A 13367-nucleotide genomic window follows, 5' to 3' on the forward strand; every position below is an offset into this window, starting at 1 on the left:
AGACTGTTCACTATGTATTTTTTCGGTTATTCTGTCATTAACATTTAGTCATTTAAGGTAACTTCGTAAACGGTTTTTGCTTTTTTTTTCTTCAGGCTGAAAATAAACGAAACTCAATATGTACAAAAAGTTTTTATTACTTTTTACATGATAATAAATAGGCTTAAAATAAATCGATTATCTATTCAGTATTATTGACATTCCTCAGACTTATTCGGTTATGAATTGATTTTTTACCCGACTGCAAAAAACGGCTACTTAATTTTTTTAGTTTTCATTGGTTTCTTCAATATTTTCTTCTTTGATTTCTGGAGCTGGCGCTGCTCTTTGTAGGCGACGGTCATCCGGCAGGAAAGACGCAATTATCGCCGATGCTATAAAATAGAAAGAGTACCCAATGTTAGTTTTTGTTTAATTTATAATTTATAGTTCGGCCATTCAGAGAATGCGTTCCTGACACGTCGCGATTGAACTGACGACGTAACTTTGCAATGGCGTTGCAGTTACGATAAAAATATTTTTGCTGGTTGTTTACCGTTTTAACAATTGAGGAGCATTAAAACAACATTATTATATCAATAATCAATGAATGTTATTACGTCGTCAGTTCAATCGCGACGTGTCAGGAACGCATTCTCTGAATGGCCGAACTATAGTAAGTAGAAAACTAGCTTGTGTTCATTAGATTAATCATTAAAAAGAGCAAATAAAGTATATTCAGATACATACATGCGAAAAGAGAGGCGAAGAGGTAGAAACCAGCATCACAGCTATTTGCCAACATCAGGTTGAGAATCTGTATCGACGCGAAGGTCCCAATACGCCCAAAAGTCATAGGCAGAGCGATCGCCAAAGCCCTGGAAAAAACAAATAAGAACTCATTTGAAACAGATGGATTAAAAATGAAGTAAAACAGAGGTTAGAGACGACTCTCGTAGGCGGTGAGTTCGGGTGGTTCATCGTCCGCCTGAATAGACGACAAGGACAGTCAGCAAACAAGGGCCAAGGCCTGCCGGGGCTGCGGGATTGTTCGAAAGAGTTACCGCGGCCCTGGTGGGTACATAAAAGGCCTACGAAGGAATATGATAGGTTTTAACCCATAGTGGGAGGGGTCAATAAAAAGGTTAGGGACACAAATATCTTTTGTCTAAACATTATTTCCTTACCTCAGATGCGTAGGGAACAAAGCAACGATGATGGCTGTGTAGAAGCCAATCACGACGATACCCGTTGACAGCACGACGAATAGAACGGCACTGCCGATCGCGTTGGGCACCAGGTTCACCAGGATACCGCTTACTCCGCACAGGGTTGTGACTACCAGCACCATGTTACGGCGACCAGTCTTACCGATGGCCTGAATTTGATTAACATAGTTAACAGATATAAGTTTAAGTTCTTAGGTAATAATTTTACTTAGATACCTAAAACTTGTTTTAGCTGTAGGTAATGTGTATATTTGTGAATGGAAACCAATTTGAGAACACTACGCAAATGGTGAAGATCAAGTCGCTTAAGATCAGAAGAGAAGATGTGTGACTATTAAACAGTAAAACATGTGATATAAGGAAAACATAAAATCTGATAGATACGATATGTTTTTACGCTTACCATACTGAGGACTATGTTGATCAGAGAATGAACTGCTCCCACGCCGAGCACCATCAGCAGAGAGGTTTCATTCAGGGCACATGGAACTGCATCCAACTGAAAACAAAGAAAAACATATTTTAACCGCAGAACAATTAGTTTTTTTTTCTCAGTGGAAACTGAATCATTACGAATTGAAATTGTATCTTTATTTTATTTTTTCTAATAAATGAGTAGGTATGTGTGACGAATAATGGATGCTTATTTCGAATGGGCTACTTCTTTTCTGGTGGAATATCTCCCGAACAAAGAGATATTTTTTGGATAAATCTCTTTGGCGTACTTCAAAAATATATTAGTCTCTCATCAATATGAAGACTGAACGGCTATCAGGTTGGTCAAAAATATTTATTAACATCAACTGGGGCTTCCATTGCGATGATACCACACATGGTGAGATCCGAGTCCTCCCCTGACTGCAGGATACGCACGAACTGGTCGGCGATGGTCGGCAGCCACACGAGGAAGGCTCCCACCCTGGAACATGATGGTGGAGGAATTAGAACGGTTTCTACTTTTTTGCTGGTTGATGCCCAATGTCATTAAAGAAGATACAGTACAGACACTCTGTCAAAACTCTAAAAAGATTTTCAGCTTTATGACTGAAGCGTAAGGTTCGATGTTGATTGGGATAATTTTACAGATTGAAGTAGCTTGATTTCTTGTCGTCTGTACATTACCAGTAGGACATTCTAAAGATGTCCCAATTTTGTTTGCAGTGTCAATTTGTCCAATCATGTCGTATCAAAGGACCATAATTTTAGCATAATTTACCTTCCTTTACTATAAGTAGGAAATAAAAGGAATACTAACTGTTGGAATGTGAAGAGTGTGATCATGATGAGGGTGTACTTCAGTAGCGGCGTCTTGAAGAGCGGCACGATCTGGTCCTTGGTTGAGCTCGGACCACTTGTGGCACTGACTTCTTGGATTAGCCCACTCACCTGAAAAGCAGATAAGTAAATTATAATATCCGAAGAAGAAGAATGTTTTGTAGATAGGACCTACCTATTAATACGATTTTTTATTAACTAACTTTTATTACGGATGGAATGTGTGGTTACTAATTTAACTATCTTCAAAGGATCGTAGAACCATGAGTATTAGCTGTATGAATTTCATATGACAATACGGTACTGCCGAATTTATCTGATGTTAGGGCCAAAAGATATGAACTGCAACTTACTGCTAATTCCTCCTTCGACCTCAAGTTATTAACCCTATGAATGGTCTTCAGGATTTCAATCGCTCTGTCTTCGTCTCCCTTCACGTACACAAACTTGGGACTCTCTTTCATGAACAGCATCCAGATGAACGTGACGATGCTGGGTACGGAGTACACCACCAGCAGGGTTCGCCAGGAGTTCCAGTAGATGTCCAGAGCGGGGAGGTAGTGGGAGAACCTCAGTGGGATAATAGGTATCGCCAACGCTGGAATGAAGGATGAACATGGGCTTAGTTAACGATCTTAATAGATCTTCATTTGTTTCTGCTGGTGTTGGTTCAAGGAACCTTTTTTTTGTTTGGTCCTAGCATTCACATTGTCATTGCTGGCTGTGTAAATAAAATTTTGAAAATAGAACTTCTTTTGCTTTGCGCTGTCCTGTCTCTGAATAGGAAACAATGCCCCAGCATCAGAGACACTGAATTGAGGATGTTTGACTGACTGGTGGAGAAATAGCGCGGTCGCGAATAGGTTCGAAGTATATTTTTATGAATCATAGAATGTACTTAATTGTACATGTAATATTAGGTGTATGTACATGTGATTATTTTAACGTAGTTACATTGCGTTATCAGATTCTGATACTGCTATGTACAAATTCTTCCTCGATTGTCATAACCGATTTTTGCAAGATTGGCGACAAGTCTCAACGAAAACTTTATTTAGGAAGTTTGGACGTCATTTTAGGATGTATTTATCTCACCTGCCATAAGACCTTGGGAAAGCATGAAAATGCTGGATACCAGTAACACGACGAGGTTTCGCTTCGCCATGGGCACACTCTCACTCAGAAGTGACATGGACATGGAGTACATTCCTGAGGCACTGAAAATAATGAAACAATATTTTCATAGAAGATCTTGGTAATTAAGTTCCTACCTATAGCATGGCTTTACCAATAGTTACGATTTTACCCCCTTATCGTCATCAGCCTTTTTATAGTTCCTCTGCTGTACAAAGGCCTGTTCTCACATAGAGAAGAATTGAGCGTTAATCACCACGCATGCTCAATACGGTTTGGTGATTTCAGACTTTATATAGTCCAGGTTTCTTTGAGATGTTTTCCTACACTGTCAGTCATTGATCCAAGATATAGGTACTTAGAAAGTACATACGAACTTGGAAAAGTTGCATTGGTACTTGCCTGACCTGGAATGGAACCTACACACTCATACTTGAGAGGTTGGTGCTCTACCCACTAAGCTATTACGACTTATCTAGGTTACTTTACCTCCTGAAGTAATGTAATAACATTGAAAGTGATCGTTTTCTTTATGATACAGACTTTGCAATATCGGCTTAGATAGGTAGGTATCTATCTACAATTATCATGTTCTTTGTAAGGTAAAAATAATTATCTTTTGCAACTAACATGGTATCATAAATTGCGATTGGTGGAAACAGGTAAACAAAGTATTAGTCACGTCACAGAAATCGCTTTGTTTAAGGTTAATATTTTCAAATTAACGTTAACCAAGTAATATATGTATGTCCTGCCGGGGCTGCGGGTTGTTCGAAAGAGATACCGCGGCCCTGGTACATAAACGGCCTATGACGGAACACGACGGTTTTTAGTCAGTAAGAGTCTGACACTCCCTCACTGCTGCTAACCCACAGCGGCCCTCCCGCTTCGTCATTTGATGATTTTTGACGTCGGAAAAAAAAAGTAATATACGTATGTACTTATTTTTATGTTCAACACGTGGTGTGATAAACAGCATTGAATCATTCACAAAATTCGATAAAATCGATTTTATGTGTCCGGTGTTTTAGACTGGTACTAAGGCGTGATTTGATCTAGGCTAGCGTGTTAAAATAATAATCTTTACTATTATCAGGTCTTTGCTAATTATATAATTGATTAAATTATTTGCATGTGACGTTATAGATAAATGTAGACAATCGCTAATCAAAACAGTTTTTTGTTTCCTATTCTGTGATTTGTTTGCTAATTCTCGTACCTACCTTTGATAAATAAATATTGCCCTTGATTAAAATGGTGTGACTAGAAATGTCTACAAATCTTTTGGAAAATAGTAGTTTAATTGAAGATATCATTGAAAGTTTTTGATGATTAAAATAAATAGACGCACGCACACTTTGCACTGTGACACGAGGCTATCCATTTTATTTTTTCATGAATCATTTAAACGCACATGGAAATACATATGTATTTAGAGTTTTTCTATATACTTTAAAATAATTAGAATAGAATTCGGAACATCCTACAAGTTGTTAATTCGATTCTTTTTTGGGAAGTCGGTTAAAAACAAACCCCGTTATAATTTGATGTTGCCTTTTCACTCCGTTAGTCTCTTTAAGTGTCATTCTACATGCAATTGGGTTTTGGACTTTGACAAGGATCTGTTAAGGCCTAAATTAAAGAAATAATTTAACTTTTACTCACAACAACGAAGCAATAAACTGAAAGATCATGAGCATGACCCAGTTGACTGAGATGGCGGCGATGAGGTTGAACGTAATGCCTCCGAGAAGACCGACCAGGATCATCTTGCGTCTGCCGCGAGTGTCTGCCAGGTAGCCCCACATTATACCACCTAGGGTTGATCCTGGAAGACGTTACAATTATGATCTTAATTATGCTTTACAGTTCGCGCCACATAACATAAGTTAGATAGTCAAAAGGATATGTTGCGTACATATCCTGATATTAGCATATTAATGATAACTTTCATTCAAAATAATTAGCAAAAGGCATTGATAAAACTTCTACGCCACTAGAAAAAGGTCTGTTCTTTAACGTCTAAATAAGTAGGTTCGTATATGTACTACATATGTACATTGAAGTATCTATATACTTAGCAATTTTGTGAAACTTCATTTCTTTACATTTCTTTAAACATTGTCCTATTTCAAAGCATGTTAAACTTCGTTTAACTTTTTTGTCATAACTCCATTAACTTCTAAGACCCAAGATCACCGACAACATAAACGTTTGTTTTTCTTAAAACAATTGTTTGGTTTGAAAATTGAATCTAAAATCTCGCAGGAAACAGTTGTTTTAAGAAATTATCAGTGAACTTTGGCTTAAGAACTGTTTAATAACTTACCCACGACAGGTCCAGCAGCTAACAACCCCTGCTGGCTGGTAGTGGTCTCCAGCTCACACGCACTGCTCGGCACTATAATAGTGCTGGCATACACCACACATGCAAACGATATAATCGCAAACCCAGCTAAACTTGTCATTATGTAACTGTATAGCCCGAAACCTGGAATATTAAAGTTAAGTTAGTATTAGATACCTGCAAACTTAAGTCTTAAGACGGTCGATATTTTTTTCAGGCTCATGAATCAGTATAGGGATGAATGGTGGTATCTACGCACATTACAACGATCAGAATAAAAATTTTGATTGGATTAGATTTACATTTTCTTAAAAACAATGGTTAGTTAACTGTGGGCCGTGGCAGTGGTGGAAGGTAATAGTTTTGGGGGCTGTCCTTTGTAAATTTCTGACAAGTTTTAATTAATGAGTTTGAGTTTGGCGGGCTGTTTAGTTTGCAGTGTGTGAGTTATAAGAAGTCTTCTCTGATATACATAGTATCCCACCAAAAACATTAAATGTAAAAAAAGCCAATCCTCTACGCAATTCCTCCACCGTAAAAAGTTTTGAGATCGCATAGAAGCCAAGTCCTGTTCAACTTTATTTGTAATAATAAATCAATATTTTGTGACTATATCAGTAGTTTTGTTCACTTTACAATAATATTGACTTGGCCATGAGCACAATAAACTACAAATATAATACAGCATATCTTGGAGAGGTGAAAGTCAAACATGAAGTTTAATATCACAGAATTAAATACTTTGAATTTATTCAATTGTTACTAAATGACCGACAGTCAGTAATCATCCAACATCAATGAATTGCACATGTACTATGGCGCATGTTTAGTCCATGGTGATCTCAAATTCCAATCAGTCCATAATCAGTCCAATCGTAAAATCATGTCCATATAGAATTTATCAATCCAATGGTATTTACACATTATTACGAGGAGCGACTTTTAACTTGTGCTCATGGCCAAGACAATATTATTGTAATGTGAACAAAACTACTGATATAGTCACAAAATATTGATTTATTATTACAAATAAAGTTGAACAGGACTTGGCTTCTATGCGATCTCAAAACTTTTTACGGTGGAGGAATTGCGTAGAGGATTGGCTTTTTTTACATTTAATGTTTTTGGTGGGATCTAATTTATTTTTTGTAGGTATCTTTCTTCTCTAAGTATGTAACAAATTAAATTAACTTACATGCAACTAACTAAATATATAACAAACTAAATATGTACACCTCTAAAGTAGCACGTAAACAACATTTTTTTTAAATAAAGTAAAAAATTTCGAAATTGACGAATTTTTGAATCGAATATCTTTAAGAATAAAAGAGATTTATTTCAGAGGTAGATGGCGCAATCACATGGAATTATTCGGTCTCGGGTTGTCGCTGCGCCCCCGCAAGGGGGCGCGGCTGGCGGGCCGCGGGGCTACGCCCCTTTCCCGCGGGGTCCAATCGCTGCCCGTTACTACGGGCAGGTCTTTGGATTGCCGGTGTAGGCGCGGCAGGTTAGGACAGCGTTTGTGCGACGCTGCCCTATGTGTTAATATGTCGTGTGTTTGTTTGCAGGTGCGCTGGCGGCAGCACATTGCCGCTTCTTCACGGCGTCTCGGCGGTCAGTCCTCGCCAGGTGAGACCCCCGGTTACCCGGGGGAGGCCCGGCGGGTGACGACCAGCGACAGAGACGCCGGCTCTGCGCCCCTGCACAACGGGTATGCTAGACCCGCGACTGTAACGCTTCCAGAGCTAGCCGGTCACGCTCCAGCCGACGGGCCGATTATGTATGTATGAGCGGCTTGTATGTGTGTGTACCGCCGCTCAGTGTGTGCGCCACCGTGTGCGCGCTTGCGCGACACGGTATTGCGTGAGTACAATGTTGTGGAGTCGTGATTGTGTGGCGGGTTGCGTCGTGCCTATATTAACCTAGCACACGACGCTCGCCGAGTGTATATCGTGTGTGTGGAGTGTCTGTTGTGTGAGCTGGCTGCGTGTAGATGGGTGCAGCCAGCTCGGGTGTCGTCAGTCCGGTGGTGGCGGCACGTCCGGCAGGAGGTCGCGCGGTAAGGCCTTAGCGTCGGGCGGGCGCGCGTGCAAGGGCGCCAGGTGCTTGACGTGAAGCCAAGCAGATGCGTCTGCACGCGCGAACATGCCCTCGCTGAGCCGGCGCACGAACTCGTCCAGGCTCTCCATCTTAAGGTCCCGCTGGAGGACGTCGTTCCTCACATAGCGAGGAGCTTGCGCGATGAGCCGCAGGCATGCGCTCTGCTGTGAGCGCAGCGTCTTGCGGCTGCTCTCGCTAGTGAGGGCGAACCACGCTGGGGCGGCGTACGTCAGTACCGGCCGGATGTACGTCTTGTACACCGCCAGTTTGGTACGCAGCGGGAGGCGAGATGAGAGCACTGGTTTGAGCAAGGCGCGGGCTACCCTGCCCTTACCGGCGACCTGCCGGACGTGTGCAGCCATGGTGAGGCGCCGGTCGATGGTGACGCCCAGGTACTTGACCCGGGGCGACCACTCGATCTCGGCGCCTTGTAGTGCCAGTTTGGGTGGTCGTGCGGGGCCGCCCCCGATGATGATCGCCTGCGTCTTACCCACGTTCACCGACAGCCGCCATTTGGACAGCCACTCGGGGAGGAGGTCGAGGACACGCTGCATTTTGACGATCGCGTGCTTCGCGCTCATCGACGTTGTGATGTACGCGGCGTCGTCAGCATACAGCGCAAGTGTCGAGTCCTCCGCCGAGGGGATGTCGTCGGTGTACCGTGAGTAGCAGACGGGCGAGAGGCAGCTTCCCTGCGGCACTCCCGCTCTCACCGGGCGCGCGCTTGATAGCGCGCCGTCGACCACCACACGTATTGTGCGTCCTGAAAGAAAACTGGAGATCACCTGTGTTATGCGGCGGGGCGTATCCGACGTGGAGATCTTGTATATGAGACCGGGGTGCCAGACCCGGTCAAAAGCCTTCTCCATGTCGAGGAATACTGCAACCGCGTGTTCACGCCTGTTCACCGTGTTGGCGAAGTGGTGCAGTACCCTCGTCAGCTGGAGCGTCGTGCTGTGTTCCGCCCGAAACCCGTACTGTTCTGGGCGTGGCGTCAGGTGCGGGGTGAGGTGTCGCAGCAGGAGCAGCTCGAACACCTTGGAGATGGTGGGCAGGAGAGTGATGGGCCGATAGCTCTCTGGCTTCAGCACGTTCTTCTGCGCCTTGGGCAGCATGATAACGCGCCCCTCCTTCCATATGCGGGGGAAGGTCCCCGTGCGCAGTATCCCCGTGTACAGGCGCGCCAGGGCCGCAACCATACGGTACGGCAGGTGGCGCAGCGCTGTGTTGGTGATACCGTCAGCACCGGGGGCCTTCTTCAGCTTGGTCCGGAGGATGGCGCGTCTGACTGCGCCAGGCGCGAAGAAAATAGGGTCTTCCTCAGAGGCTATCGGCGATGCGAAGTAGTCCCCAAGGTGTTTCTCGACTGCTGCGACGTGTTCTGCGTCTTGAGTGTCGTTCGGGCGGAATTGACGCTCCAGGTGCTCGGCAAAGATCTCCGCGCGGTCTGGTGCGGTGTATCTAAGTGCCCCGCCGCTGTCCAGCAGCGGCCGCACTGGAGCTGGGGTGTTCGACAGCTGTCGGCACAGTCTGTGTATAGACGGCCAGTCGCCGTCGACAGCGTCGATGCGGGCCTCCCAGCTCTCGCTGCGGTGTGCGTTGAGCTCGGCCTTAATTCTCTCCGCGAGACGGTTTACGACGGCCTTCTCCGTCGGGCATCTGGTAACTTGCCACCGTTTGCGTAGGCGCCTCTTCTGGGCGACCAGTTGCTGCAGGTGGCGCGGCAGGGGGGGGTAGGCGGTTGCCCCCTGCGGAGACACAGTTGTCGCCTCATCTAAGGCGCTCTGGATGCAAACGGTGACCTCTTCAGCCAGACCGTCCACGTCCGCGGGGGAGACGATAGGCCGAGTCGGCGTGGTGATCTCCAGTTTCTTGGTGAAGGCGTCCCAGTCGATTTTCCGGTTTTTTTTAAGTACTACTTATACTAAGCTATGTAACGAAACCATAGCGCGATTTAGACCAGGACAACGCCATCTATCGAGCGAGCATGGAGTATTTATCGCACTGCATTAATATGAAAGATTTTATCATTATTCATTTCATTTTAACCTAGCTTTTTTATTCATATGTATGAATATTTAATACATAATAACAATATACCACACTACGTAACAATAAAACAAATAGTAACATTTTGTACATAAATAAATAACAAAGTTATCAATGCAGTCAAAATTCATACACAATGTTCTTGAAAAACCGCAAATATAAATTTGTTTCCTATTTTTTATTAAGTTTTAAGGTTTTTATAATTTTCCCTTTATATGTAGCTAATAACCTATCTTGGTGCCAAATTTGAAGGTTCTAAGTTTGCTAGAAGTACCTTAGACTTTTGATGATCGGTCAGTGAGTCAGTGACAAAATGGTGTAACTTTGATCGCTCATAACTCGTAAACTATTTATTCAAATGTCTTGTAATTTTGAGACTGAGCTTGTTCTAATACTTACTCTTGGTCATCGAAAACCTAAACTCCTAGCTTTGTTCACATGGAAGATACAGGGGGCTGAAATAGCCGCGAAACGCTCCGAGAAAAGATGGTACGGCCGTGCCCGCTTTGCTCGAGTCTTGGCTGGGGCACTGCCGTGCCCTCAGATAAGAAGATGAAAATTTATAAATGTCATAAGAACAAGTCGGTGCCCGTAAGGTTCTGAACGAGCGTATCAGCTGTAGTGATTAATTTACCTATAATATTCTATTTATAATTTTAAACATGAGTCACATTTCTGATATTAATTACACGTACCTACTAACCGAATTATGAGTGACAATATTACTAGACCGACATTCTTTCCGTGTTAACTCTTTACTGTATAAAAAGCTATATTTTATGGACGTCGAAGTTTACATTTTTTCAGGCTAATGATTTTACTAATGCTTTTATTATTTTAAAATACTTTGTAAAGTCAGGATCACAATTTAATAGTAAAACAGAAACTTTCTTCTTTGTGTATTGAAAATGCCGTAATGTTAAATATTTGACCCCCAGTATAGCAGTCTCTATCTAATCAACGAAAGATTAAGACTATATAATGATAGTTTTATATTGAAAATCTCACTGTTGTATGGGCACAATACTAGCATCTAGCTATCTAGTAGGTATGTGTCTAAGAAGAAGGGTTCCCTTGAGGCCCCAGACAGTGGCTGGAGTGTCAAAGAGCCTTTGTTATTGTGGATCCGAGGACCAGACTACGTGCTAGCTGGCAGGAACCCGTAGTAGTAAATTAATACTCCAATAACTTCTATGTTTTATTAAAATAAATATTATTATGTTCTCCATCCACGGCTATCATACAATGAGGGATATTTTTTCATGTTTAGTGATTTTTAAGAAAACTGTTTAACTCCGAGAAACTTATTGTAAAACCTACAGTCAAAGTAGAACCAGGTATTTGCAGGTATAAGTGTCCACTTTCCGGATGAACGTTTGGAAAAGGTACAATCAACGATGAATTATTGGTTATTAGTGAGATGAAATGTTATACTTACTTTCGCAATGTATGTAATAAACAAAAATATTGGTTACTTTTAAACTTCACAAACCTGCTCTATCCAGCGCAGTTTCAAAGGGGACCTTCTCGGACACCATATTATTGTTTTTCTCCGCCATTTTTTCACTTATTCTTAGTTATTATATATTTTTTTAGTTAAATAATTTACACAACGGTTACTTATTACTTAAAAAAAAGTATTTTAGTTCCTAATTTTCTTAATTATAAATTAAAATTAATGATAATTTTGGACAACCCCACGTGTGATCACAAGGGGAGTCATATTAATATAAAGTACTAATGCGTGCGTAATACTGATAGCATATGAAGATAATCGCATTGTTCCGATAGCATAGCACTAATGTGCTAATTATCTCGAATTATCTCAACATCTCCGATCTGTCCAATAAGTAATCAATAAAACAATATTTTAAATAACTTTGAGACTTTATTTTATTATTATCAGGATGTTTAGGCATTCACTTATTTAAAATAAAACATTTCGTATAAAAGTTGACGTATGCTGTGATTGCGATAAAGTACAAAGTCCGTAACTTATTGAACTCTCACATTGGTTCAGTCCCGCAAAATTCTTAAAGGCACTTTGTTCATTTTATAATATAAATAATTATTTACAAATCAAATAAAAATAAACAAGGAAAGCATTTTACGTAAGTTTTGTAAAATATAAAATAAGCGAATAAGCGAAGGAGTCAAAGTTTAAGTTCATGAATAGTTTAAGCACTAATTCCCGCAAATAAGAGCGCAATAATTTAGAGATCGTCGCCCCAGATAGAGTTACTTTTCATTGAATCGATTGAATAATAAACACACATAATTTCCTGACCTTTTCCTAAGTAGCTATGTTTTTATTTTGGTCGACTTGTATTTATTCTAAACAGAATGCAGCTGAGTATCGGTGTTTTACGTGGAGTGATTGCCTATCTGACACAGTAACAAGGGTGATCTATACCCCTTGGTAAGACAGGTCTTGGCTTCTCATTAACGACTGTCAAAAATGTAACGACAGCCGGGACCCACAATTTAACGTGTCTTCTAAAACACGGAGAAACTCATTACGTATAGCACTCTAGGTAACTCATTCACGGGCCGGTCACACACACACACGCACACACTCACACATTTTATCGTCACACTAGCAAAGAATCATACACTGTAAGGCACTGTAAGGAAACGCTCCTCTACTCGACTTCTATTTACACACTGAAATCCTGAATTAAATCCAAGGTCTCATTGGCACGCAAGTGTACACTAATCGTCGATTTCTTGTTCAGCTAATTGAGTTTTCACAATACTTGGATGCATTGCCATGAATACATATGGAAATTGTTTTTTGTTTTCCGTTTATGAGCTCTGTGGTCCTTATTAGTATACTTTTTGTTGTTATTGATAAAATGTTGCAATGGTGGAGAACAAAATGACTAGTGGAGATCCCGTAACGGAAAATCTCCCAAGAAAGGAGTGCGCAAAAATGCGGGCGACGAGTAGGGCCGCCATCTCGAATTTCGCCAAACCCGGACAAACATTAAAAAAACCCGGACTTTTGGCGTAAATCGCATTTTTTCCCCGAACGAGTAAGATTTTTTTTAAACAAAATAATACCTAATTTGTAATCCATTTACTATTAACATATACTTAAATTCAATGAGGTGCTTCCTTACATGAAAAGTGTCTGGGTTTTCCCCGGACACTTCTTGAAACCCCGCCCGGACGGCCCCCGGACGGCCTCCAAACGAGGACAAATCCGGGGAAACCCGGACGGATGGCAGCCCTAGCGACGAGGAACGTTACTG

General features: G+C 41.7%; 1 protein-coding gene across 1 annotated transcript; it reads right to left on the reverse strand.

Moving 5' to 3' along the window:
• Window positions 1-117: 117 nt before the first annotated feature.
• LOC124634268 (synaptic vesicle 2-related protein-like) lies at window positions 118-11856 on the reverse strand. The gene is made up of 11 exons (XM_047169738.1): window positions 11606-11856; window positions 5947-6108; window positions 5283-5445; window positions 3579-3700; window positions 2837-3081; window positions 2464-2594; window positions 2007-2127; window positions 1612-1707; window positions 1167-1357; window positions 730-857; window positions 118-374 (listed from the first exon to the last, which is right to left on the reverse strand). The coding sequence occupies exons 1-11, from the start codon at window positions 11670-11672 to the stop codon at window positions 268-270; spliced, it is 1533 nt and encodes a 510-aa protein (XP_047025694.1). The 5' UTR covers window positions 11673-11856; the 3' UTR covers window positions 118-267.
• Between the last annotated feature and the right edge of the window lie 1511 nt (window positions 11857-13367).

Source organism: Helicoverpa zea, chromosome 11 (genome assembly GCF_022581195.2).
Source record: "Helicoverpa zea isolate HzStark_Cry1AcR chromosome 11, ilHelZeax1.1, whole genome shotgun sequence".
Classification (NCBI taxonomy): Eukaryota; Metazoa; Arthropoda; class Insecta; order Lepidoptera; family Noctuidae; genus Helicoverpa; species Helicoverpa zea.